The sequence below is a fragment of the Coptis chinensis genome, chromosome 3 (genome assembly GCF_015680905.1).
Source record: "Coptis chinensis isolate HL-2020 chromosome 3, ASM1568090v1, whole genome shotgun sequence".
NCBI lineage: Eukaryota > Viridiplantae > Streptophyta > Magnoliopsida > Ranunculales > Ranunculaceae > Coptis > Coptis chinensis.
This window is the reverse complement of record NC_141458.1, coordinates 82,547,320-82,572,705: the sequence shown is the minus strand read 5'-3', so window position 1 is coordinate 82,572,705 and position 25,386 is coordinate 82,547,320. Positions and strand designations below refer to the sequence as shown.

At 36.9% G+C, this 25,386-nt stretch overlaps 1 protein-coding gene and 1 long non-coding RNA gene across 2 annotated transcripts; both read left to right on the top strand.

Moving 5' to 3' along the window:
- The first annotated feature begins 586 nt into the window (after positions 1 to 586).
- Positions 587 to 5,985, top strand: LOC147511136 (uncharacterized). The gene is made up of 4 exons (XR_015216942.1): positions 587 to 687; positions 1,757 to 5,595; positions 5,677 to 5,763; positions 5,846 to 5,985. It is a non-coding gene; the product is annotated as an uncharacterized LOC147511136 (long non-coding RNA).
- A 138-nt stretch (positions 5,986 to 6,123) lies between these two features.
- On the top strand, positions 6,124 to 23,950 carry LOC147511135 (eukaryotic translation initiation factor 2 subunit alpha homolog). The gene is made up of 6 exons (XM_086598370.1): positions 6,124 to 6,222; positions 8,046 to 8,132; positions 20,595 to 20,741; positions 20,867 to 20,971; positions 23,079 to 23,162; positions 23,419 to 23,950. Exons 1-6 carry the CDS (start codon positions 6,124 to 6,126, stop codon positions 23,464 to 23,466), a joined length of 570 nt encoding a protein of 189 aa, XP_086454496.1. The 3' UTR covers positions 23,467 to 23,950.
- Positions 23,951 to 25,386: the final 1,436 nt, after the last annotated feature.

Here is a 25,386-nt window from a genome sequence, read left to right as displayed (position 1 = left end):
CTTCCTCATATACAATGATCTTTTTCTTATATATAATGGGAAAACTTGCATCCGTTTTTTAGTTTCCCTATTTTCGATTTTAACCCAATCTTTTGGTCCAAAAGGGTACCCAAAAATTTCACCCACAAAATTTTCTACACTTCACGTTCGAAGGATAACTCGGTAATTTAAAATATTTCCAGAACTATAAAACTCAATGTCTTCAGCAAACAGAAACACCGTTTCGCAGTTTCCCAATTGAGACAAAAGAAAACCATTCGTCGTCTTCGTTCCTGACCAATACCCCACTCCCATTCCCAAATTAACATTAAAATCGAAATTCCTTATGTTCTCATTCTACTTTCTTCACACCAAAACTCGATAAATACTCGCCGAAATTTTTTCAATCACTGGTAATGGGTTTTTTTTTTCTATCTTATTTCCACAGAAACTTACTGCAACCAATTTTAAAATGCATATGTAGGGTTTTCGTTTCGTTCTTATCGTTTCTAATGTTAAAATGCAAATGTACGTTTCTAATCTCTATTGGAAAAATGAAAATCTTTTTGTTGCTTATTGCTTTTCTCTTGCTTCCTTCCTGTTTTGAAGAAAGGGAAAGGAGTAGGAGCGGTTAAAGCGCGAATGACGATATCGACAGGAAAACTTAAAAACATATATCGTGTATCGTCAAGGGTATTGGTCAAAATGGTCGGTTAGTGTTTTTTTATTTTGCAGTTTCATTAAAGTTTTGGAGTGCTTGGTCTGATTACTTTCCTTCTACAACTTTGGTATGGTACTATTTTCTTTGGTTTTCTTATTGTCGGGTGTCGATCTTTTTTTTTTCGATGGTTTTACATTGCCATAATTCAGTATTTTTTTTTCCAGATTAACTTCAATTGTCTGTCAAATTACTCTATGATATGGTTATTCAATTATCTGCAATTCAGTTCGAAGTATTTGTTGGAATTCACAATTCGCAATTTCATGTTTTAAATTTAATTCTCTTATTTATTCAATTTTGGTGTAAATCATTGTTGTATACTTATTAATGTTTGTTTCCGTTTATGTGATTCGCCATTTATGCTAATAGTTTCTCACTTTCACCATTTATGACAGTGAGAATACTAGGATCGATTTTGTTTTTTTAAGACTCGATTTCGATAATTATTGCCTCATTTTGGGCCTGTATTTTGAGGATTGTACTTCCAATTTTCAGATTCATTTAATTTTAATTAATCCCCCCCTCCCCTTCTAAAAAAAAACTAAAGCCAAAACAGACTAGGCGTATCCCAGACTTTCCTAGAATTGTTCCTCATCTCCCCTCTCTCTATGTATATGTCTCCAGTGGTGACTTAGCGCTTCTCTGTCACATTTTCCTTATATACACTGATCTTTCTCTCTGAATAAGTTTCGAACCCACTTTCCCTCTTTCATTTTCTATTTTTTGTTGAGGCATTGATCCTGTCCAAGTTTCTAAGGTATGGGTCGGATTACTAATGTCTTTCCTTTTTCATTTTGATCGAGTTTTCATGTTGTTGTCATTTCAATGTTGTTTTTTCCCTCTCACTCTCTGGTTCTTCAATCCCCATCTTCATCTCCCCAACGCTTTTCAATGTCCCCCCCCCCTCCCTTTTTTCTTTTTGTAAATCTCTCTTATTCATTAATTTTCTTTTAGTCAAAGTTACATTTAGTCAAAATTACGATGCTAGAGGTACTTTGTGTTTTCTTCCTTAATTCCGTGCCTTCGTTTTTACATTTTCATTTTTGTGTTTTACAGAACCGAAATGTTTCACATCGGCGACGCAGAACTATGAAGAGGTCCTGAAAATGACCAACAAAGACAGCGGCTGTTCTATTAATCGTAGAAATCACTATCAAAGGCATATCAATCAACAACTCAATCCTTCTTTTATGAATTTTTCAGGGATAATCTTAATGTTTTATTATTGTTTGTTTATTAAATAATGTGTTTAATAGGGAAATGATTGTCGACCTTATGGTATATTCTAAACATATTGTTAAGCAGAAGAAGAGGGAGAATGGGTACAACCCTGAAAGAAATTGAACAAACACAAATAGGAGGTATGTAAAAATGAATTATACACTGATTGTTTAGAAATTGTTTAATTAATGGGATGAAAATTTGATTGCAATATATGGTATTGCCTCGCATGCTCAAAATTGAATTTTTAGTTTTTGAAGTTTTCAGTGACTGGATTGTTCTTTTTGAATGATGAATTATGTCCAAATTCCAACTGTTTTTTTTTGTCCAACTATTCCAAGTTCCGCATTAGCTTATTGTTCACTAACAGTATAGGCATTGCATGGTGAATATAGTAGGCACTATACTAGGCATTATATGATGTTACTTTAAATGGGTGAACATGAACCTTCAAAACTATGGTTTTGTTAGGCACTCAGGTAGTTTTTGCACTATGCACCTTAATCTTCATGTATCTTCAAACTGTTTAGTGGACTTTGTTTTACCCTGTAATTTTTTGTTGTTGAACATCCGTATAAAACCCGTTAAAATTCAAGAAAGCTCAACCTCTTCTTCATCACCAGGTATTCAAGCCTCTTACTATCTTTTTTTTACTCTTCAGTCATCTAATTAATTTGTTCTTTTGGTTTTATGAATTATTGTCGTGTTATTGTTATTTTCTGATGGCATACACCTAGAGTCCGTTTGATGTTGTTTTGTTTTACCCTGTAATTTTTTGTTGCTGAACATCAGTATAAAACCCGTTAAAATTCAGGAAAGCTCAATCTCTTCTTTGTCACCAGGTATTCAAGCCTCTCACTATCTTCTTTTTTACTCTTCAGTCATCTAATTAATTTGTTCTTTTGGTTTTATGAATTGTTGTCGTGTTATTGTTGTTTTCTGATGGCATACACCCAGAGTCCGTTTGATGTTGTTTAACATGTTGCCTCATAAGCCATTCGAAATGCTTTATAGGGCATTGCTACTATATATATGCTCAAGTAGACATTATGTTGCATAACTTTTAAAGTAATTAAATTAAATGGATAGTTTTTTTTTTTCATTTTGCAGTTACATTAAAGTTTTGGAGTGCTTGGTCTGATTTTGTTTTTTCATTTTGCAATTAAATTAGAATTTTGGAGTGCTTCGTCTACTTTCCTAATTTAAATGGGGTTGTATGATGTTAATTTTGCATTTCTCTTCTATGGTAGTAGGCTTATACATCTTCACTAGACTTTAGTTCTAACTTTTTGTATAGAACCTTCCCATTCATCTAAGTAATTTTGAAGCCATACGCGCAAGTTTCACATATAGCGACTGGCCGACTCACTATTTGTGAGACTTCATCTCTATGGTGCTTGGTGAGTAGCTACTAGATATAGACAACTCAATCCTTCTTTTATGAATTTTTCAGGGATGATCTTAATGCTTTATTATTGTTTGTTTGTTAAAGGATGTGTTGGCTATAGTGATTCCATAACAAATGAATAAATGTAATGATTTTTTCGAATGTTAAATCTCAATTGAGTTGTCTTGCTTATGAATGCTTTTGTTCTTCACTGCTTGGTGTGGGTCAATGATATGCGTTAAAGAAAATTTCAAATGGAGTTTGGTTGAATGGTACAGCTTGAGTGTAAACTTGCAACAGGCAATGCGACGGAACTATTAGTTAGGACTGCCACAAAAAAAAGGGTAGTTTGAATAATACAACATTTCACCACCAAAAAAATTAGGTGTTAACATTTCTACTAGCAGCCTCCCCCCCTTGATTCAAAATCCTGGATCCACCCCTGAACCTCATTAAATTTCAATTCTAAGTTTATAACCCATTATTTGTGCTTAAATATAAAATGTGTGGTATTACTATATGCAAGTTGTTAAGGAAGTTCAATGTTAAGTTTAGGAAATAGATTCACATTTAAGACGGAGAATCAGTGCTTCTATCAGTTAGCATTGGTTTTCTCCAAAGCAGCCTCATTGAACTTTAATCTCCTTTACTAGTAAGTTATCTTTGAACTCTGTAAGACTTCAATCTCCTTTACTTCGAACTCTAAGGTGCATGATTAATTTACGAGTGGATTGATTTGATTGGTAGTACATAGTGTAACTTGGTTAGTTGTACATCTTACTAATTCTAATTGGGGGTGGGTTGAGTGAAGTGACATGATCATTCCCAAAAGAGTATATATAGCAATATAGCAGAGTGCAAGACAACTTGGCTTGCAAACATTTGGGAACTTACATAGTTACACCGGGGTGCAGACACGGTACAAAGCGGTAAACATCAAGGTTTGAATTGGATTGAGAATCAATAAATCAACCTAATGTGGTTACCCTGTGCCAGTGCTTAAAGGTTGTTAACCTTAATTATGTTTTTCTGGTCCTGACTTTCTTTTTACTTGTTAATGTCAGTTCTATGAATGGAGTTGGATATTCAGAGCTTTATGCAAAACCATGATCAGCAGCAGTTCGAGTTTCAACATTTTCCTACGTCGTATCTTCGGCTTGCTGCATCATGATAAAAGTTAAGGAGTTATTGACTTAGAGTGTGATGAGTACAATCTCTCACATAATCTTAACCGGCATGCAACATTTGTTCTTCAAGGAAGAGCCGAACATGTTGCATTAGGAAACACTTGGACTGTAGCAACAGAAGCACTTTCTAGGTCCAAATAGCCTGAGTTGGATGAGAGTACAACTCAAACAACAAGGATGGAAATGGTCTACTTAATGGTTGCAATTGAATATCTGCAGGATCCTCATCATAAGCTTCCGTTTGCACCTCTTTCTATTAAGGATCCTCAACAATATTATGATTCTCAGTATGCTAACGCTGTTAGAAATGTGGGAGATGCAGAATTCAACACAAAACCAATCAGTCATGACTTGAACACTCAGCTTTCTTGCGGTTTTTTACAAAATTTTATTTCAGATATGAGAGAAAATGGGTTTAGTGATCCCTTTGTTAGGCCTGATGTTGTGCTTAAGGTTCTAATAGACTTGACTCAACATCACTCAAGTACCAAGTATCACATTGGCAAGAGCCCTTAGGAAAATGTCCTTGACCAACTACCAGAGGGAAATAAAGGGGAAGCCCTGCATCACTCGGCATCTACACAAGAATTACTGAAGCACTTCTGGTAATCCTATCCAATTACGACAAGTTACCACTACACTAAGGTAAGCAGATTAATTGACGCAATGTCGGAGATATATCTTAAGCTACAGGGGATAAAGATGTCACATAATACTTTTATGAATGGGTAACTGGTGTAGGAAATAAACACATCACATTGAAAACAATGGAAGAGAGGAAATAGTAGAACTATGAAAACTATGAAAGAGAGGAAAGAGGACAAAGCCCTGTTCCTAAGCAGGATTGAGCATCTCGATCTGACTTACTACAGATTCTTGAACTAGCAAAGGAGACAGGGGCTTTTTATGAGTTGAAGTTTGTTCAATTTGGAAGACTCAATCTATGAATTGTTGATTTAGTTTATAGAATTAATTGTTTAGTGTAGTTATTGGTTGTTATCTATTAGTTTGCTTAATAATATGATTGTATTTTCTTCCAGCAGGATCTCTATATCAGTATTGGTTGGCCAATATACCGAAAATATGGACATGCATATGAGGTAATTTCTTAGATCATGCTCACCTTAAAGTCACGTTGTTGACTGAATTGCAATTTGGTTTAAGCGTTATTGTTTAACCAGGCATTCATATTAATCGTGAATGATCCTGGCTCCATTTTAAACTCACTTACACGTGACATTAAGGAAGTTGGTCCAGATGGGAAGGAGGTAACAACAATTCGCGCCACTCATTATTTGGTAGTAGAAGGTATTTTGTTTGTTTTTAACTTATCAATTTCTCACTATACAGGTGACTAAGCTGGTACCCGTTGTGTCAGATGAGATTAAAGATGCTCTTTTAATCAACATTAGGAGGCGCATGACCCTACAGCCGTTGAAAATACAAGCAGACATTGAAATGAAATGTTTTCGATGGATGGGGTTCTTCACATCAAGGTCATGATCTCATACTGTTGTCTTTAATTCGTTTAAGCTTATTTTGCTAATATGATTTGGTTAGCTTATTTGCCCAAATTTTAGTTGTTGTAGCCCTGAATACGTCCATATTTCTCCATTTTGCAGGCTGCCATGCGGAAAGATGAAGCTGGTGGAAATGAGGATTGTCCTGTCAAGATGAAATTAGTGGCTCCCCCACTGTATGCCCTTACAACACAGACTATTGACAAGGTATGCACTACTATTGGCCTTGATTTTTTTATGTGAATGCCATATGCTGTTTACCGGCTTCCTTTATGAGGTGTTTCATACTTTCATGTACGGTTGGACATGTAAACAATGTATATTTTGATCAAATGAGAATTGTTACTTATAGTGTTTTTGTAATTGAAAATTTGGTATTAAGTAGCTAAAAACTAATATTAGTTGTACCAATAAAATTCATTTATATATTAGACCTCCTTAACAAATTTGATGTTATCCTTTCATTTTTTAAATTTATTTAATTATTTGTTTGTTGTATGGTTGAGGGTTTCAAACATTTGGCCTTGAAAGGCTGTGGGTAGTGGTTTAGTAATTAATAATTTGGTTTTTCCTCATTCAATGTTGGGGGTTCTAATTGTCCATTCTGTCCCTATCGTTAAACATAAGCATTTCCAAGAGAGACCAACCCGAAAGAAGTAGCTAGCAAAGGACAAACTGTATAACATTCTCTTAAGGCAGGTACGTCTCCCATTAGTGCATGTATTATGCTAACATCACAGTTGATGATTTATTAACTCGGATTTTTGTTGGGTATGCAAGATGTAGCTAAGAGTAACATTTCTAAATGGAAATGCTATGAAAGGATGGGCAAGATCTTTGGTTAAACCTACATTGTTTGATGTTGTTGTTCCTGTCATTGTTGTGACTAGCTCCAGCGCGCTCCTGCTGAATTGGCTAAATTGAGTAGTGTATTTATTTGTCTGCGAGCCATGTCATACCATTGCAGATGACCTTTGTGCTAAGCATTTTGTGCATGTCCTTAGCCAGTCTATGTAGTTTTAAGAGTTTAAGAAAAGTTGTTGTATCTTTATTGCTTTTTAACTATTATAAGAAAGCAAGTCAAAAGAAAAGAATGGTGTCTATCACTACTTTCTAAACAATGTGCGAGTCTGAATTTATATGAAAAGTCTAGGCTGAAATAAAAAGGGTCCTAGAGTATGGAGACTTTTTGACGATTGTTATGTGATTTGGGATTAACTTTTTCTTATGGCGAGTCTGAATCATTTATGAAGTAATTCTAAATGATTTTCTAATTAGGTCCCGTATGATTGATTTTAGTGCCTAAATTCTGAAGTATGGAAGACAAGATTGATTTTGGTGCTGCATATAGTCGAAGTTTCACATATTTTGCCTTGATTGCCTATTATATGCCTATAATGTCGGTTTCTGTCTATACAATTGTAGTTTAGAAAGATCACTATCACATTGGAAATTTGCAACATTAGCTGCATGTGTTACTCATCTGTTTGCTATTTTAGATTTCAGTTGCTATAAATTCATTGGTTTGTTTTGGAAAAATATTTATATGAAAAGTCTAGGCTGAAATAAAATGGGTCCGAGAGTATGGAGACTTTTTGATGGTTGTTGTGTGATTTGGGATTAACTTTTTCTTATAGCGAGTCTGAATCATTTATGAAGTAATTCTAAATGATTTTCTAATTAGGTCCCGTATAAACAATTCTAATTTGGTGTCTGAACAATTCTATACAATACATAATGGCGAGTTTGAATCAATGGCTAAAGTATAAAGTTTAATCATGTGGACAAATAATGGAATTGCGGCCAGTCATTCTCAACTTTGACTCAGTAATAGGTATTGACACATTTTACGGAGTGATTTTCAATTTACCTTCTGTGTTTTCTTTGTTCATTTTTATGGATTTAAAGTAATTATTTGCTCTTTAACTTTGATCTTTTCCGTTCCATCAGTAACTTCTTAGATCATGCTCACCTTAAAGTCACGTTGTTGACTGAATTGCAATTTGGTTTAAGCGTTATTGTTTAACCAGGCATTCATATTAATCGTGAATGATCCTGGCTCCATTTTAAACTCACTTACACGTGACATTAAGGAAGTTGGTCCAGATGGGAAGGAGGTAACTACAATTCGCGCCACTCATTATTTGGTAGTAGAAGGTATTTTGTTTGTTTTTAACTTATCAATTGCTCACTGATAAGAGCCCAAAACTGTAGTTTTAACCCCTTAATAATCATACTGTTAGACCAATTATGTGAATAATAAGTAAGAGTTAATACTGATTAAGTGTTTTTATGCATTTCAAAGGCCAAAGTCCATTATGTGCGTGAGAAATGTGCCACTTTAGCGAGATAAAGGAGCAAAAGTCGCCAGAACTTCCTAATGCCATATCTTTGGACTCAGACCTCGGATTGAGGCCTACCTTATGTGAAAACGACCGGATCGGAAAGAGCTTTGCAATAGTCCAAGCCTTGACCCAATCAGAGGAGCAGAAGTGGACGAAAAGTCTGTGGAAGCCAACTGCAGCTGAAGAGGCCTTTTTGGACTGGAAGAATTGGGTTTTGGGCACGATTCTCTGGCCCAAAACATGGCTCCAAGCCCATGCACGATTTTGGATCTGAATGTATAAAAACAAAAGCTTAATTCTTTGTTAATGGTAGATAAAATAGTAGAGAATTAGGGTAGATAGCTTAGAATAGAAAGTAGCCATTAAAATAGCTTCTAGATCTAGATTTAATTGTTTTATTTAATTAGTTTCAAATCCTTCATTAGATTAAACCCTTGGATCTTGTTCTTCAATTTGATTAGATCAATAAAGTAGTATTCTTTATCAATTTCGATTTTTGTCAATTCCAATTCTAGATCTAATTTCAATTCATGTCCTTATTTCAATTTAGTCATTAAATTAGATTTCATTATTGTTAAATTAAGTAAATTTCAATGCTTTATATTATGTTTAGTTTTAATCTAAATGGAAATGATTATGGAATGATTCAAGGCTAAACCTCCATTAGAGGGGTTGTGAAGCCTTGATGAAAGCTTGAGTCCCATTATCGTAGAGTCGTCAGTATTTTCTATTCCACTCTAGAAATGATTAGTTCACCATGAGAATGGGTTTAATTGTTCACATGCTAGTTATAAATTGGTAGAAATGCCATGTATAATTAGGGATTAGGAATAACCAATTGTTCTGAAAGCAATTCAATTCGATTCTACGATTATTCGTTCGTTAGTGGATTAAGTTGAGTTAAGGTGGAATCAATCCCCTCTAACTCCTTATCATAGAATCAACGTAGCCTTCCCATAATTATTTAGATAATCGACTAGTTGCATCTTGTGGGTAGTTGCATCGTAGTATAATTCCCTTCGTAAAACTCTCATAGACTTAAATACGACTAGTTAGATTAGAAAACATCCATGCTAGAGCACTAGGAGTGGAACGAACTTATCTACTCCACTATATCTCATAGGATTGAGAGTAGAAATCTTTGATAACTCAAGCACGTAAAAGTATAAGTTTAGTTTACTTACGTTGTGAATTCATAGTTCATTTCGTAGGTAAACTATTCATTTCACTCTTATCAAATGGCGCCGCTGCCATCTTAGTTGCACTTTAGCATTGTTTTCATAATAGAATTAGTAATTTTTAAGTCCCATTTCACCCACCCACCCTTGTTTGATTCATACTGTGGTTGCCGTTTCAGTTTTGGAAAAATTCCGCGAGAAAAATACAATCGAAGCGCCGCTTAAAGAGAGAGCGACCGACCAGCTATATGTTACTGAATTTGATCAATACACCGAGCACCACGCTCAAAGAGAGCCACCAGCTAAGTTAATTGGACTTTCGAATTTACATAGAGATACCCATAAAGATAGAAGGCAGCCTTAGCTGAAATTTCCGGATTTCCACAGTTTGCTTCGAACTTCGAGTTGTCAAGTTTTTCAGTGTTCTATTCTCTTATATACACTGAACACGCGTAAACAAAGACGCTATTCATAAGCTGAAGCAAGGACGCAATCAGGTATTCCTTTCTTCCACACCTCGCGATCTCCTCGTTAGAGGTTTATACTAGTACATCGTAATTGTTTGGAGTGTTGCATGTTTAGTTAAGCTCGACTTAGTCTTGCATGAGATTAAGGTCCGGCCAACAAAACACCTAACGTAAATACACAACAACATCAACAAACAAGTCTATCTAGTATACCACAAACTACACCTCTAGCTACTATTCCACACACACCACCGATATAATGGGGAAGAAAGAGAGACTCCTCTCTCTCGACTTCTACAAAGCCTTGAGCGATAGCCCCAAATCTTGCATCGTTTAGCAGATCCACCAATGGGATTTCCTTTAATCCCTCCAAATTTTTAATTTGTTACCCGCTTTTCATAGTTTAGACCATGAAAAACCTTACCAAAGATACGTAGGATTGAACAAGTCTTAACAACATTCCACCATCCTACGGTTGGTTCGAACAAATTAAATTAAGGGTATTCCCTTTCACCTTAGCCCGATAAGGCGCCTCTTGGTTAACTCGCCAAAGCCTAATTCGTGGGACTCGTGGGCTAAACTTGTTCAAATGTTTATGGAACATTTTACCCACCCCTAAAGACGGATGAGATGCTTTCCAAGATTCATTTCTTTTCGACAAAATCCTCATGAATCATTTTCAGAGGCTTGGAATCGTTTCACCGATCCGCTTATAGAGTGTCCACACCATAACTTAGCAAAAGACACGTTAGTTCGTGCCTTTTTCAAAGGACTTCAAAGATCACCATAAAGAAGTCCTTGACATAATGAATGGGGGTAGTTTCTTAAGTAAAGGAGCCTGAGGCTTATAAATTTTTAGAGGATCAAACTAAGCGAAATAACAACCGGGGGTAGTGATGATATCCCCGCCCGCTTAGTTCTTCTTCCACGCTTAAGGCTACCAAGATGTTTGAGGTTAAATCAGATCCCGAGCTTAAAACTCGATTGAATCCCTCACTAAAAAGGTAGATGCCATTTCATAACAAAAGCCAATCCCCGCTATGAATGTAAATTCAAATCCATGTAGTTTCATTTGAGTCCCGAGCATCCCCGATTCCCAATCGGCCCTATAGCCTATGAAACAGGTTTGTTCCATTAATAGTGAACCTAACGCCCCTTGGAGACAAAATCCCAACTTCGGTTGGCGGAATAACCAAAACGTCACACCTCAAGGGTACAATCATCAATATGTTAGGCCAACGCAGAGCTTTAACCAAGCTCCACTACGACAAGGAGGGGTGGTCGTGGTAATTTTAATAATTATAACAACCAAGTGCAACCTCGACAAGGTCAAGCACAAGGTCAAGGTAATTATAATAATTATAATGCTAATAGAGGTATCGTTCCGGTAAATAATAACTATCAAAATCCACCAATAAATAATTCACGGGAAATAGTTCCAAAGAATACACCACCCGTGAACACTACACCCACCCAACCGGATCGCCTTGACACCTTCATACAAGTGAGCCAAAACTTTTCCAAACCATGGCTCAATCTAACCAACAAATTTCTACAACTCCGTTAATAATTTAACCCAACAAATTGGCTCAAGATAAAGCCCAACCCAAAGGTGTGTTTCCGTGTAACGTAATACCTAATCCTAAAACAACAAACACAACTTTTGAGGTCACCGATAATACTAGTAATGAATATGAAAATGTAGGTGAGATAAATGCCATCACCACTCTCCGCTCGCAGCAGAGTGGTTGATAACAAAGTAACTATGCCCATAGTTACCCCACCAAGAGTCCCTACACCGCTATATTACTAGATACCCAAATAGAAACTCAAGAGCCTACCACCTGTAGAGGTACCAGCCATAACACAACCTAAGAAACATAAAGCCACGCTTAAACATCCAGTGATACCATTGCTAAATATAGACGAAACCACCGCTTCCACAAAAATTAGCCATGTTAACTAGAGATACAACTTACGAGGAGATTAGGGACGCCAAGAATCTAACTATAAACCTTCCTTTCCTCGGTTATAAAAAGCTACCACACCATGCTAAGTTTCTTAAGGAATTGTGTACTACTAGGCGAAAGACAAATATACCAAAAGACGCCTTTTTTAACGTAACAATTCCCAACCTTATCCTAACATAATGGAATTGTTAAGTACAAGGACCTCGGTCGCCCCATCAGACAATGCACCTTAGGAGATTCCTATACGACGACCGCGTTATTAGACCTGGGGGCTAGTGTTAACTTACTCCCATTTTATTTGTATAGACAAATAGGTCTAGACAAGATGCAACCCACTAAAATGACGTTGCAATTAGTTGATCGGTCTATTAAGTATCCTAAGGGTGTAGTCGAAAATGTGCTGGTAAAAGTTCAGGATTTCTACTATCCGGCTGATTTTGTAGTCCTCGATACGTAAGTCGCTAACGACTCGTCCCGATCATTCTAGGGCCCTTTCTTGGCAACCGCCAATGCTCATTAATTGCCGTGATGGTTCAATATCCATGTCTTTTGGCCATCTTGTCTTTGTTGAAGTCAATGTTTTTAAAACAAGGACACAGCTTTACCGATTCGCCTATGGATGGAGAGGTTAGCATGATCGAGAGCTTTGCTCGAGATTATTTCAACAACACGCCCCCGATAGTCATATGCCCAAAATTCTTTCCTTTGGAAAGTCGGACTCAAATATTTCCATTCCTACACTAGTCGATACACATATTATTGATGAGGAAGGGATAGAGGATTTTCTCAAAGATGTAGAGGACTACCATAGTAATGTGGATATGACCAATCTTGATGAGGAATTTGATGAGTTTCTTCGAGTAGGTGACAATTCACCCTATCAAGAACTAACTTGCACAACAAACACCTCGATTCCCCTCCTTCCACCCTTTCAAAGGAATCTCGAGTTTGCACTCGATCCTTTTGTTTCTCCCCGTGCTTCATAATTTTTTAAATCCTACTAGCAAACAGATACTTGAAGGACAAACTATTTGACACCTTCATTTTCAGAATTGAGACAGTCCTCCACACACACAATGAATGAAGTTCAGCTTGCCAAAACCACATCCTCATTGTGGCAATGTGTCGCCTTTTCTAAAACTTATCCATATCCACCATATCCTCCACAACCATTCACTTTTCCACACTTATTTACTAAAACACCCACGATTCAAAAATGAAAAAGAAGGTGCATGATAGGTTACACAATAGGGTTATCCGACTTCGCTTTGGATTCCACTAGGTCGTGGTCGTAGGGAAATCTTGGTGCTTCATTGTGTTTGGATATTTTTTCATGATATTTTATTTATGGAATGATCCACAACTATTTCGGTTGTTGATATATGATCAACCGTGATGTTCATACATATGTTTTAGATAAAGTCTTGAGTATCCGACTATAAACGACTCAAATTTCTGTGTTGGTGCATTTCCTTTCATTCCAATATATTGGTGAGTGCACCATTAAGGTAACCGGCCCTCCCTATGGAGTGTGTGGCTGTAAGTACCGGATCCTAAGTCCACGGTTCACATAGTTCACGCTTTCCACTCTTGCATGTTTTTCTCGGATTTTTTGAGTCATGTTTCTCTATGGTGTGAATTATGTCTTTATTGCTTATTGTTTTTCCTACTAAAACTAAAATAAAAAATAAAAAATAAAATAAACATAGTAATCTATGAAGTCTCTGAATCGACTTTAAAAGACCCATTTCTAAAAACAAATTTTCTAAGCTTCGTTGTAAAAAATTTGTTTGGGGTGGGGTGTTAAATGTTTCCGCACTAAAATGTTTTATGTCCCATTAGAGTTGCTTAGGCCGCTTTTATTGTATTACGATTCAGATTGACATAATCTATTAATTTAGATTTCATTCGCTCAAGATAACTTACGCCATGCACGCATTTCGGGCGTTTTCCACTATCACGTATGTCATCTGAAGTCGAATAGAGTGTTTTATGGATAATTGATAGGAAATTCTCTCCTGATCATTTCCATATCTCATTCGCAAAAAAATCGGACCGGTAACGGCGGAATTTTGATTTGAAATTCGCAAAAAAATCGAAAAAATCAAAATTTCGATTTTGGGCTTGGGCCCAACCAACCCAACCCCATGGAGATGCCATGGCCTTACCTTCTCACGAACAGTTCATCGCGTTCTTCATCTTCCACCGCCATTAACGCCAAGCTTAAAGTTCAAAACCCTAGCAAAAATAAAATTTAAAAATAAAATCCAATAAACCCACGCCCAATATCAAATCCTAACCCAAATCTTCTACAACCAAACCACCACAACCCCACCGATTTTAAGCACTAAAACCACCAAATTTATAAAATTGGTGCTTACCACCACCACTCCATCACCACCACTGTTCTTTTTAGGTCGGTCAAGCTAATCCACCACCACCACATCATATTTAGACCCTCACCCATTCCAACACTAGATGGCTCAACGCCAATCATACCGAGCAAGTTTTCATCGCCGACCATTTTGCTACCGCTTTACGGTGACGAATGGCTAGTAGAGACTGGAATAGTCTTCGGTACTTTCGACCGAAGACTTCTACCACGAAGACTTGGTCCGACGATTCTACAACACTAGGGAGTTGGAGGGAGTAGGATTTTGTGATGGTCGGGAAGAAGAGAAGTTGACTACGGGCTGTTGGGTTGAGATTCTAGGCATTCCGCCTTAGAATCAATCTGATGCCACTTTACGGGATCCTCGGTTTGACGGGTAGAGCCGTTGATGGCGCATCTTGCAACATCAATGGGAGTTACAATCCAAACTCCCATTGTGTTCGCCAGCATCCCTCAGACCAACCAACACCAACCGGCTTCGATGGATTGGTTGGAATGTCCTAGGCGGACAAGGTCGCTGACATCGGTCCGACCGCCTCCATCGCCCTATGGGTACTCCAGAGCGTAAGTATGATTTCAGATCCCGCAGTTTTGGCGAACATTATTAGGGGGTCGGAAGGTCTTTGGCACCTCTCCCCGTGCTTATTACTAAGATCATGTCAAGATGAAAGCAACTCCTGCATCTCGAGAGGATTTACATTACCCCGCACCGTAACCCGCGTATCTATAGGAGTGTGCCCAACAAGTATGGAGGAGGGCTGAGGATAGAGAGGAAGAAGAAGAGGAGGCCGGGGACAGGGATGATTGGAGGAGGATGAGGAGGATGGGACTTGCTTTGATACGGATGCCTTCCGGGTGTTGTTGATGCCGAAGCGCATGCTGCTATGCTTCATAGGGCATCGTTCACTCAACACTCTGTCTGCGGACCTCCGGACTCGACAGCGACCATTCATCACAACTTCGAGATCCGCACCCAGAGAGGATGAGAGATGGAGAAGGCGAGGGTGAGATGGAAGCCAGCCCAAATGCTTTTAGAGTAGATATGCTAGCACGCTTCCCACCTCATACGACTCGCCTCTCGAGGACACAAAATTACTGAGGCATGAAGCGTCGTCGACGAAGGACTCCACTTCTGCTGGACCTTCGGAGCCCGGAGCCACCACTAGAGATCAGGCCCTCACCACCATTGGCGAGGAGTTTAGAGAGGATGAGGAGTGATAGTCGAAGTTATTTTTGTTTTATAAGTTGTTGTTTTATTTATTTTGTTGTTTTATTATAATGTAATTTTTATTCTCGTAATTTGAATTTTGTAAGTGAAAGGACCTCCCATGAAAATTATAATATAAGGGGTTATTTTCAGTATGTGTGCTTGTTTCATATTGATCCCACCTTCCCAACTTGTTTGGGGGTGGTTTTATCATTTCAAGTCAGTATTTTTATAAAACCCTAGTGTTAGAATTTCTATCATGAGTAAGGTGAAAATATGGAGTTTAGGCCTATCTATGATTGAGAATCATTGTAGGATGAAATCTAGATTAAATAGGTACATTCTATCATAAAATCAACCTAAAAGATAATTGGGTTTGAATTAGAATCCGGGTTATGAAGTTGTTTCCGCTTCGAGTTTGGAAATTTTAGGATTCCTGAACCGCCGTAATTAGTTTTGGCAACTTTCCGATCCTTTTTAGCAACTTTAAACCTATATAAACTTGATACAAACTATTCTCACAACTCACACTACACCTAAACTCCATCACTCACCCTTCACACCCGCATTCCCCTTTCGTTTCGACTTCATTTTTGCAAATCAATAACTCGGGCGCGCATAAGCTAGCTTCTTAGAAGCCTTTCTACACTTCTACACTTGTCGAAAAAAATTTGCTCGAAGGCTACCAGCTTCAAGTCAAAAGCGACCAGCGCTAAGTTACTGGATTTCTAAAATACAAAGAAGCGCCAGCCATCTCTATTTGAGCGCCAGCGCCGACTTCTCTGGACCAGAAAAATTCCAGTTTTTCGCTTGCGTTGTCGGTCGCTTTTGCAGCTATTCCGAGCGTAGTTTTGAGATGACATCTCCCATAATAATACCGAACAGTCTTTTCGAAGATTTGTTCCAAAGCACTACTTATGGTGCTTGGTTTCATGAGGTGATCACATCGCATGGTCGGAACCTCTTATGGTAAGACCGGGCTGAACTTTATTCTCCAAAGACTTGCATCTTATTTTTATAATAACTGCATTTTCTTTGAGAGACCGGATGGAGAACAAGTGTTCTCCATCACCATCGACGATGAACCAATGGAAATTACCGTGTTCTTGCTAGCATTTGTTCTTGGACTTGCTATGCCCGCGAGATACAAGACCCATGGTGCTATTAGATTCGATAATATGCATGTCTATACTTATGAGTCTTTGCACGAGGCTTATGGGGCGGCATTTTCAGATTGAGGACCAAGGGGACTATAACGCTGTTCTTTGTAGCCCGGTCCATGAACATAGGAACTGTTATGTTTTGGATTATGCTAAACATTTTAGGGAATGGCGTTTTTCTTCGTGAATGACGCCACTTGCGCGCGTTTTCCTTGCTTTAGCCAATGGACCTGGTTCTATGACCTTCCGTGACTTTGATGTCTAGTTTAGCACGAGCCCATACCATGAGGCATAAGTACCTTCTTATGCCCGTTCTAAATTTCAATGATTATGCTATGTTTCTTTCCCTGTTTTTGTACACGTTTCACGGATTGGATTAGGGTAGACACGGTCGACCCACCAATAGTATTATTCGATCTTTCCGCAATGACTTGGCATGGGTGGCGGATACAACCTCACCGTGTTGCACCCTACACCCCATCGCACCAAGTGGCACTTAATAGGTTAGCAACCATAGATGATAAATGGCGTGAAGCCCGCAAATTATCATAGCATGGCAAGACGCGAAGGAACCTCACTTCTTTATAGGCGTAGAGGATGACGGTAAGATGACGAATAACAGCGGGAGTGGAGGTAAGTTTTAGTTCTGTTAGTGTCTGCTTATGTCCCAAGCAATTTAATTATGTTAACCCCATAATGGGTAGAACTCTTATAGAGTTGTGTCAGTTTTTATTTCCTATATTAGTACGTTCTAACTTTGTTTTGCAGATGTTCCTGAATTTCACGCGTTTCAATGGTATTTTTCCTACCCTCTTTATTTAAATGCTTTGAGGACAAAGCATGCTTTTGTTTTTGGGGGCATAGAAACACGTGTAATTAAGACATCTGTTACGATATAGATAGACATAATATGCATTTGTTTTCTAGTTAAAATTTCAAAAATTTAAAAATATAAATAAATAAGTCATGCTATACACTTAGGAATATTGGTATTGTTTCTTTCTCCATGCTTTTAACAATCTAGAAGTCTCACATAGTTTGCATCGTAATAATTGTTAGAAACTTAGGTTAATAATGTAGGTAATAATCTTTGCATCTATCTATAAATATATTACATGAGTATCTATGATTGTTAGCAAGATGAAGTTTCAAATCTAGGCTAGAGTACTTATTCTACAAATCCTGTGGAGAATATAGCCTAAAAGCCTTATATGAGCCGAAACATTTGAGAAATGACACAAGGGAGAAGTAAAATCCGGATAGAGAAATCACACGCCCACTTGCTTGATCACTAAACCATATCCTAAGTGAGAATTTAGGCCAGCTCTTTGGATCGATATAGCCGTAAATTCAAACCTATGAATTATTTTCCTTCGCTAGTCGCCCACTCACGAGCCTTTCATTAGCCCTTCCATAAACCACAATTCCTTTACCCTGTTACAAAAACAAAAAAAAAAAAAAAAAAAAAGAGAATAAATCAACCTACCCAATTTAGAATAAGTCTGAGAATAGAATGAGTGAAGAAAGAAGAAGAGAAAAAAACCGTGGTAAAAAAAATTGTTAGTTGCTTCAGAAAATAAAGAAAAGAAGTTTCCATCCAAAGAAAAGAAAAATAGAAATAAAATAAAAACTCCAAAAAAAAATAGAATAAAAGGGAGTCAAAAGCCAAAGAAAAGAAAAAGAAAAATATGGCTAAGGATGGAAACAAAGTATAGAAGCAAAAGAAAATAACAAGGTTTTCTCTAAGTTACATAATAATCTGAAGACTCTATTATCTCGGACTTGTCCTTTTGAATATCCATTTCCTTCCTTCTTAAACCACCGCCTAATCCCGTAACACCTAATAAAGACCTCTAGCTCAATTAGGAATATGTTAGTGTGATAGTAAGTGGCGATGTGTTTGATCGACCCGGCTTCCTTGTTGTCATTGAGATTGTAAGGTAAAAGTGTAGCCACCGACACCTTCGGAGTAGCTAAACTTGAGTGGAAAAATCAGAGTGTTGTTTCTTGACTATTATTGTGAGAACCTACTTAAGGACGCTATTCCGAGTTTTCAGAAACAAACCTGTTAAACATTTGATAGTACTACTCATTGTATATATGTTTATTGTAGATGATTGATTATTACGCATATATTAACTTAGGGTTTTGACTGGTTATTCTTGTGTAATTGCTAGAGAGATGTATAGATAGTTGAGCATGAATAAGGAAACAATAGTTTTATTTTCTTAGTCGTTGTAGTATAGATGAAGTTTGTGAGTACCTTCATCGAAAAACTCTCACGAGGCTATAACTCGTCCACTAGGGAATTCCTAGTGGTTTAAGGCCTTGTTGCATATGGTCAATGCAATCGCACTCAAATAAAACGAGATTAGGTAGAACTCCATTTTTGGTCACTTATTCTAATTTTCTCATCTTTGCTTGAGGACAAGCAAAATGCTGTTTGGGGGTGGTTTGATAAGAGCCCAAAACTGTAGTTTTAACCCCTTAATAATCATACTGTTAGACCAATTATGTGAATAATAAGTAAGAGTTAATACTGATTAAGTGTTTTTTATGCATTTCAGGCGTCAAAGTCCATTATGTGCAGAAATGTGCCACTTTAGCGAGATAAAGGAGCAAAAGTCAGCAGAACTTCCGAATGCCATATCTTTGGACTCAGACCTCGGATTGAGGCCTACCTTATGTCAAAACGACCGGCTCGGAAAGAGCTTTGCAATGGTGTAAGCCTTGACCCAATCAGAGGAGCAGAAGTGGACGAAAAGTCTGTGGAAGCCAACTGCAGCTGAAGAGGCCTTTTTGGACTGAAAGAATTGGGTTTTGGGCCTGATTCTCTGGCCCAAAACATGGCTCCAAGCCCATGCACGATTTTTGGATCTGAATGTATAAAAACAAAAGCTTAATTCTTTGTTAATGGTAGATAAAATAGTAGAGAATTAGGGTAGATAGCTTAGAATAGAAAGTAGCCATTAAAATAGCTTCTAGATCTAGATTTAATTCTTTTATTTAATTAGTTTCAAATACTTCATTAGATTAAACCCTTGGATCTTGTTCTTCAATTTGATTAGATCAATAAAGTAGTATTCTTTATCAATTTCGATTTTTGTCAATTCCAATTCTAGATCTAATTTCAATTCATGTCCTTATTTCAATTTAGTCATTAAATTAGATTTCATTATTGTTAAATTAAGTAAATTTCAATGCTTTATATTATGTTTAGTTTTAATCTAAATGGAAATGATTGCAGAATGATTCAAGGCTAAACCTCCATTAGAGGGGGTTGTGAAGCCTTGATGAAAGCTTGAGTCCGATTATCGTAGAGTCGTCGTATTTTCTATTCCACTCTAGAAATGATTAGTTCACCATGAGAATGGGTTTAATTGTTCACATGCTAGTTATAAATTGGTAGAAATGCCATGTATAATTAGGGATTAGGAATAACCAATTGTTCGCGAAGCGCTTCAATTGATTACAGATTAACGATTAAATGGATTAGTGGATTAAGTTGAGTTAAGGTGGAATCAATCCCCCTCTAACTCCTTATCATAGAATCAACGTAGCCTTCCCATAATTATTTAGATAATCGACTAGTTGCATCTTGTGGGTAGTTGCATCGTAGTATAATTCCCTTTGTAAAACTCTCATAGACTTAAATACGACTAGTTAGATTAGAAAACATCCATGCTAGAGCACTAGGAGTGGAACGAACTTATCTACTCCACTATATCTCATAGGATTGAGAGTAGAAATCTTTGATAACTCAAGCACGTAAAAGACCAGTTTTAGTTTACTTACGGATTGAATTCATCGTTCATTTCATAGGTAGACTATTCATTTTACATTTATCACTCACTATACAGGTGACTAAGCTGGTACCCGTTGTGTCAGATGAGATTAAAGATGCTCTTTTAATCAACATTAGGAGGCGCATGACCCTACAGCCGTTGAAAATACAAGCAGACATTGAAATGAAATGTTTTCAGATGGATGGGGTTCTTCACATCAAGGTCATGATCTCATACTGTTGTCTTTAATTCGTTTCGTTTATTTTGCTAATATGATTTGGTTAGCTTATTTGCCCAAATTTTAGTTGTTGTAGCCCTGAATACGTCCATATTTCTCCATTTTGCAGGCTGCCATGCGGAAAGATGAAGATGGTGGAAATGAGGATTGTCCTGTCAAGATGAAATTAGTGGCTCCCCCACTGTATGCCCTTACAACACAGACTATTGACAAGGTATGCACTACTATTGGCCTTGATTTTTTTATGTGAATGCCATATGCTGTTTACCGGCTTCCTTTATGAGGTGTTTCATACTTTCATGTACGGTTGGACATGTAAACAATGTATATTTTGATCAAATGAGAATTGTTACTTATAGTGTTTTTGTAATTGAAAATTTGGTATTAAGTAGCTAAAAACTAATATTAGTTGTACCAATAAAATTCATTTATATATTAGACCTCCTTAACAAATTTGATGTTATCCTTTCATTTTTTAAATTTATTTAATTATTTGTTTGTTGTATGGTTGAGGGTTTCAAACATTTGGCCTTGAAAGGCTGTGGGTAGTGGTTTAGTAATTAATAATTTGGTTTTTCCTCATTCAATGTTGGGGGTTCTAATTGTCCATTCTGTCCCTATCGTTAAACATAAGCATTTCCAAGAGAGACCAACCCGAAAGAAGTAGCTAGCAAAGGACAAACTGTATAACATTCTCTTAAGGCAGGTACGTCTCCCATTAGTGCATGTATTATGCTAACATCACAGTTGATGATTTATTAACTCGGATTTTTGTTGGGTATGCAAGATGTAGCTAAGAGTAACATTTCTAAATGGAAATGCTATGAAAGGATGGGCAAGATCTTTGGTTAAACCTACATTGTTTGATGTTGTTGTTCCTGTCATTGTTGTGACTAGCTCCAGCACGCTCTGCTGAATTGGCTAAATTGAGTAGTGTATTTATTTGTCTGCGAGCCATGTCATACCATTGCAGATGACCTTTGTGCTAAGCATTTTGTGCATGTCCTTAGCCAGTCTATGTAGTTTTAAGAGTTTAAGAAAAGTTGTTGTATCTTTATTGCTTTTTAACTATTATAAGAAAGCAAGTCAAAAGAAAAGAATGGTGTCTATCACTACTTTCTAAACAATGTGAGAGTCTGAATTTATATGAAAAGTCTAGGCTGAAATAAAAAGGGGTCCTAGAGTATGGAGACTTTTGACGATTGTTATGTGATTTGGGATTAACTTTTTTTCTTATGATAGTCTGAATCATTTATGAAGTAATTCTAAATGATTTTCTAATTAGGTCCCGTATGATTGATTTTAGTGCCTAAATTCTGGAAGTATGGAAGACAAGATTGATTTTGGTGCTTTGCATATAGTCGGTTTTCACATATTTTGCCTTGATTGCCTATTATATGCCTATAATGTCGGTTTTACGTCTATACAATTGTAGTTTAGAAAGATCACTATCACATTGGAAATTTGCAACATTAGTGCATCGCTACTCATCTATTTGCTATTTTAGATTTCAGTTGCTATAAATTCATTGGTTTGTTTTGGAAAAATATTTATATGAAAAGTCTAGGCTGAAATAAAATGGGTCCGAGAGTATGGAGACTTTTTGATGGTTGTTGTGTGATTTGGGATTAACTTTTTCTTATAGCGAGTCTGAATCATTTATGAAGTAATTCTAAATGATTTTCTAATTAGGTCCCGTATAAACAATTCTAATTTGGTGTCTGAACAATTCTATACAATACATAATGGCGAGTTTGAATGAATGGCTAAAGTATAAAGTTTAATCATGTGGACAAATAATGGAATTGCGGCCAGTCATTCTCAACTTTGACTCAGTAATAGGTATTGACACATTTTACGGAGTGATTTTCAATTTACCTTCTGTGTTTTCTTTGTTCATTTTTATGGATTTAAAGTAATTATTTGCTCTTTAACTTTGATATTTTCCGTTCCATCAGTAACTTGCTAGAGAGCTATTTCACAACAAAAAATAAGTTGTAAAATACTATTTCCTTTACTGTGATTTTGTGGGCGGTGATTATTTACTATTTGTTTTTAGGGTTAACAAGTATTATCCCCACCCACTAGATGGGAAATTAGGGTCTCCCCCATAAACACACACAATAAAAAAAGTCAAAGTAGGTTGACCAAATTTTTTTTGTATGTATTTAGGGGGGAGACCCTAATTTCCCATCTAATTCCATCTAAATCCTAATTGGCTCATCTAGTGGGGGGTAATACTAGTTCACCCTTGTTTTTATAGATAGTTAATTCTTTAAAACTAACACGGGAAATAAAACGCCCTTGTTATGTTGGCACAGGAAATTTATTTATACAACTTAAATGATACCATGCAAACTTTAGACAAGACTGTCGCATCTAAGAGAATCCGCAAACTTTACAAGGTTAGAAATTTTAGATTAGTTACACTTACATCTATTGTGATATATATATATATATATTTTTTGAAATTACTAATCCAAGTTATCTTTCGGTTGATTTGTGGTTATTTTTTTCTGGAAAATTTGATGTTTTTTTTTTGAAGCATTTAGAGGTTAGGCAGACCTCGACCTGTATTAAAGAAAAAAAAAACTCATGTTCTCAAATACATTTTCCCTTGTGCATCCTCCTTTACTATTTCTGATAGTTCATAATCTACAGGAGGTAGGAAATACAAAATTGAATCCTCATGTTCCTTGCTTAACTTAGAGAAGTAGTCAGCAACTCGATTTGATTCCCTGAACACATGCTTGAAGTCCACCCATTCAAAGTGGATCTTCAAACGGGCAATAGCAGCCACTATGTTGAGGCAGTACCAAGGCGGCTCCTCTGTTCCAGTAATAGAACCTACTGCTCCCTTCGAGTCTGAACATACACAAATCCTTCTCGCTCCTATCTGGATTGCTCCCTTCATTCCATCCCCTCAACTGCCAGCAACTCCTATCTATTGTGATATTTAGTTTTAATAAAAGTTTGAACAAAGAATATATGGTTATAGAACTGAAGGTTGGAGATGGACTGGAGCATGTAGAAATTAGTAGGTATAGGTTCTTTTGCCTTTATCATCTCTTAGCAGAACTCGAAGGAGTTATCCAGTAATGAGGACCCTACCATTATGTAATTTTCAATTATTTTAAACTATGGCGAATTGTGTATTATTAATGATAGTGATGTAAGCTACTCATTTGGACTCTATGTTTATCATTATATTTGGTTATTAGATATTTTTTCAGTGGCAGAACTGTTAGAGCAGTATTTGAGTTCACTTTAAATATTTTCAAATTTGTTTCGACTATTTTTATTAGTGCCGCCAACCCAGTACCACTCTACTGCCTTGATATTGCATTGAGTTCTTGCAATATAATAGATTGGATTTTACCTTATTCTCTATAAGTAGCCACTATATCAATTTCCTGGTACCTCACTCCCACCATAAACATAATTTGAATTCCCAACAGCTCCATCAGCATTAAGCATTAAGTTGGTTAATTTGTCACAAACACATTTGCCCTTACTGCTGGATATCAGGTCAGTGTCTCTATCCCATTAGTGAGCAGATCGAGACAATCAGTGTATTGAGAAGAAAACAGTATGACTTCAAATGTGGACGCTTTGGGGCCTTCTCTAAAAACCTTATAAATCTTTAGCCATGCTTTGAACAAGTAAGTGTAGTCAGAGCTAATTAGTAGCCTATATGGTGGAGAGCTATGTAGTAAGAGATCTTTGTCTTGAAAAGTTGGTTTAGCTTCAAGAACCGTTGTTGTGGCTGTCGAAGACTCCCCTCTTTGGCATCACATGATACCGCATTATCACTTGCATTTTCCACCTGGCGCCACTTCAAGAGGAGTTCAGCGAGTGGGTGCAGTCATTGAACCATGTTGGGGTATGAATGCCAACCCACAAATAGTTATTCGTATTTTGTTTATTAATTTGCAACTGTTAACACCTCGGGAAGTAGATGGTTGTGGCAGAGTGTGAGCTTAATAGGGAAGAAGTTGAGAGAATCAAGGCGAGGCTCCCGGAACTAGAGGCTTCTAGGCAGACAAAGGGGAAAACCTTAAGGCTGTGAGATTGGCAGAGATGAACAAGAAAAACAGGGTCGAAAACATCAAGATTAATGCCTCTGAAAAGAAGCCAATTAACACAAGTTTTAAGTGAAAAATGATATGATCCATTCCCCAGAAGATGCCCAAAGTCAATAAATTCTTTTGTATAAAACCCTCTCACATAAGATTTCTAAAAAATGGGCATTTTGTTGCTGGATCATTAGAGTTAGGTGGAGGCAATGGGGGCAGCAGGAGTAGCAGGGACAACTAATGTGCTAGTGTTGTATACTGACCTTCATCTTCAAGTTAGTGCATTTCGTCTAATTTTATTTTATTTCATTTTTATGTTTGTTCATGTGTTTTGACGAACAACAGTCGGCGAATCAGGTGTACACAACGAATGACTGATACTCGAAAAAGACATCTGCATAGTAGGTTCCAGTCCCAGTATTTCCTTCTTGCATGTGTAAGTGTGATGTAGTTTTTAAATTTTTTTCACTAAGTTTCTTCAGTCATGGAAGAAAACAATGGGAAATTATATCTATGCCGAAAAAGATAAAGAATGATACAGAAGACAGAATAA

Excerpts from the sequence above, each read along its gene's own strand:
- LOC147511135 (XM_086598370.1), top strand. The coding sequence starts at position 6,124 with ATGCGGAAAGATGAAGCTGGTGGAAATGAGGATTGTCCTGTCAAGATG. Across the intron at positions 8,133-20,594 it reads TTGGTCCAGATGGGAAGGAG|GTGACTAAGCTGGTACCCGT; the intron begins GTAACTACAATT and ends CTCACTATACAG. Across the intron at positions 20,972-23,078 it reads CAACACAGACTATTGACAAG|GAAATTTATTTATACAACTT; the intron begins GTATGCACTACT and ends ATGTTGGCACAG.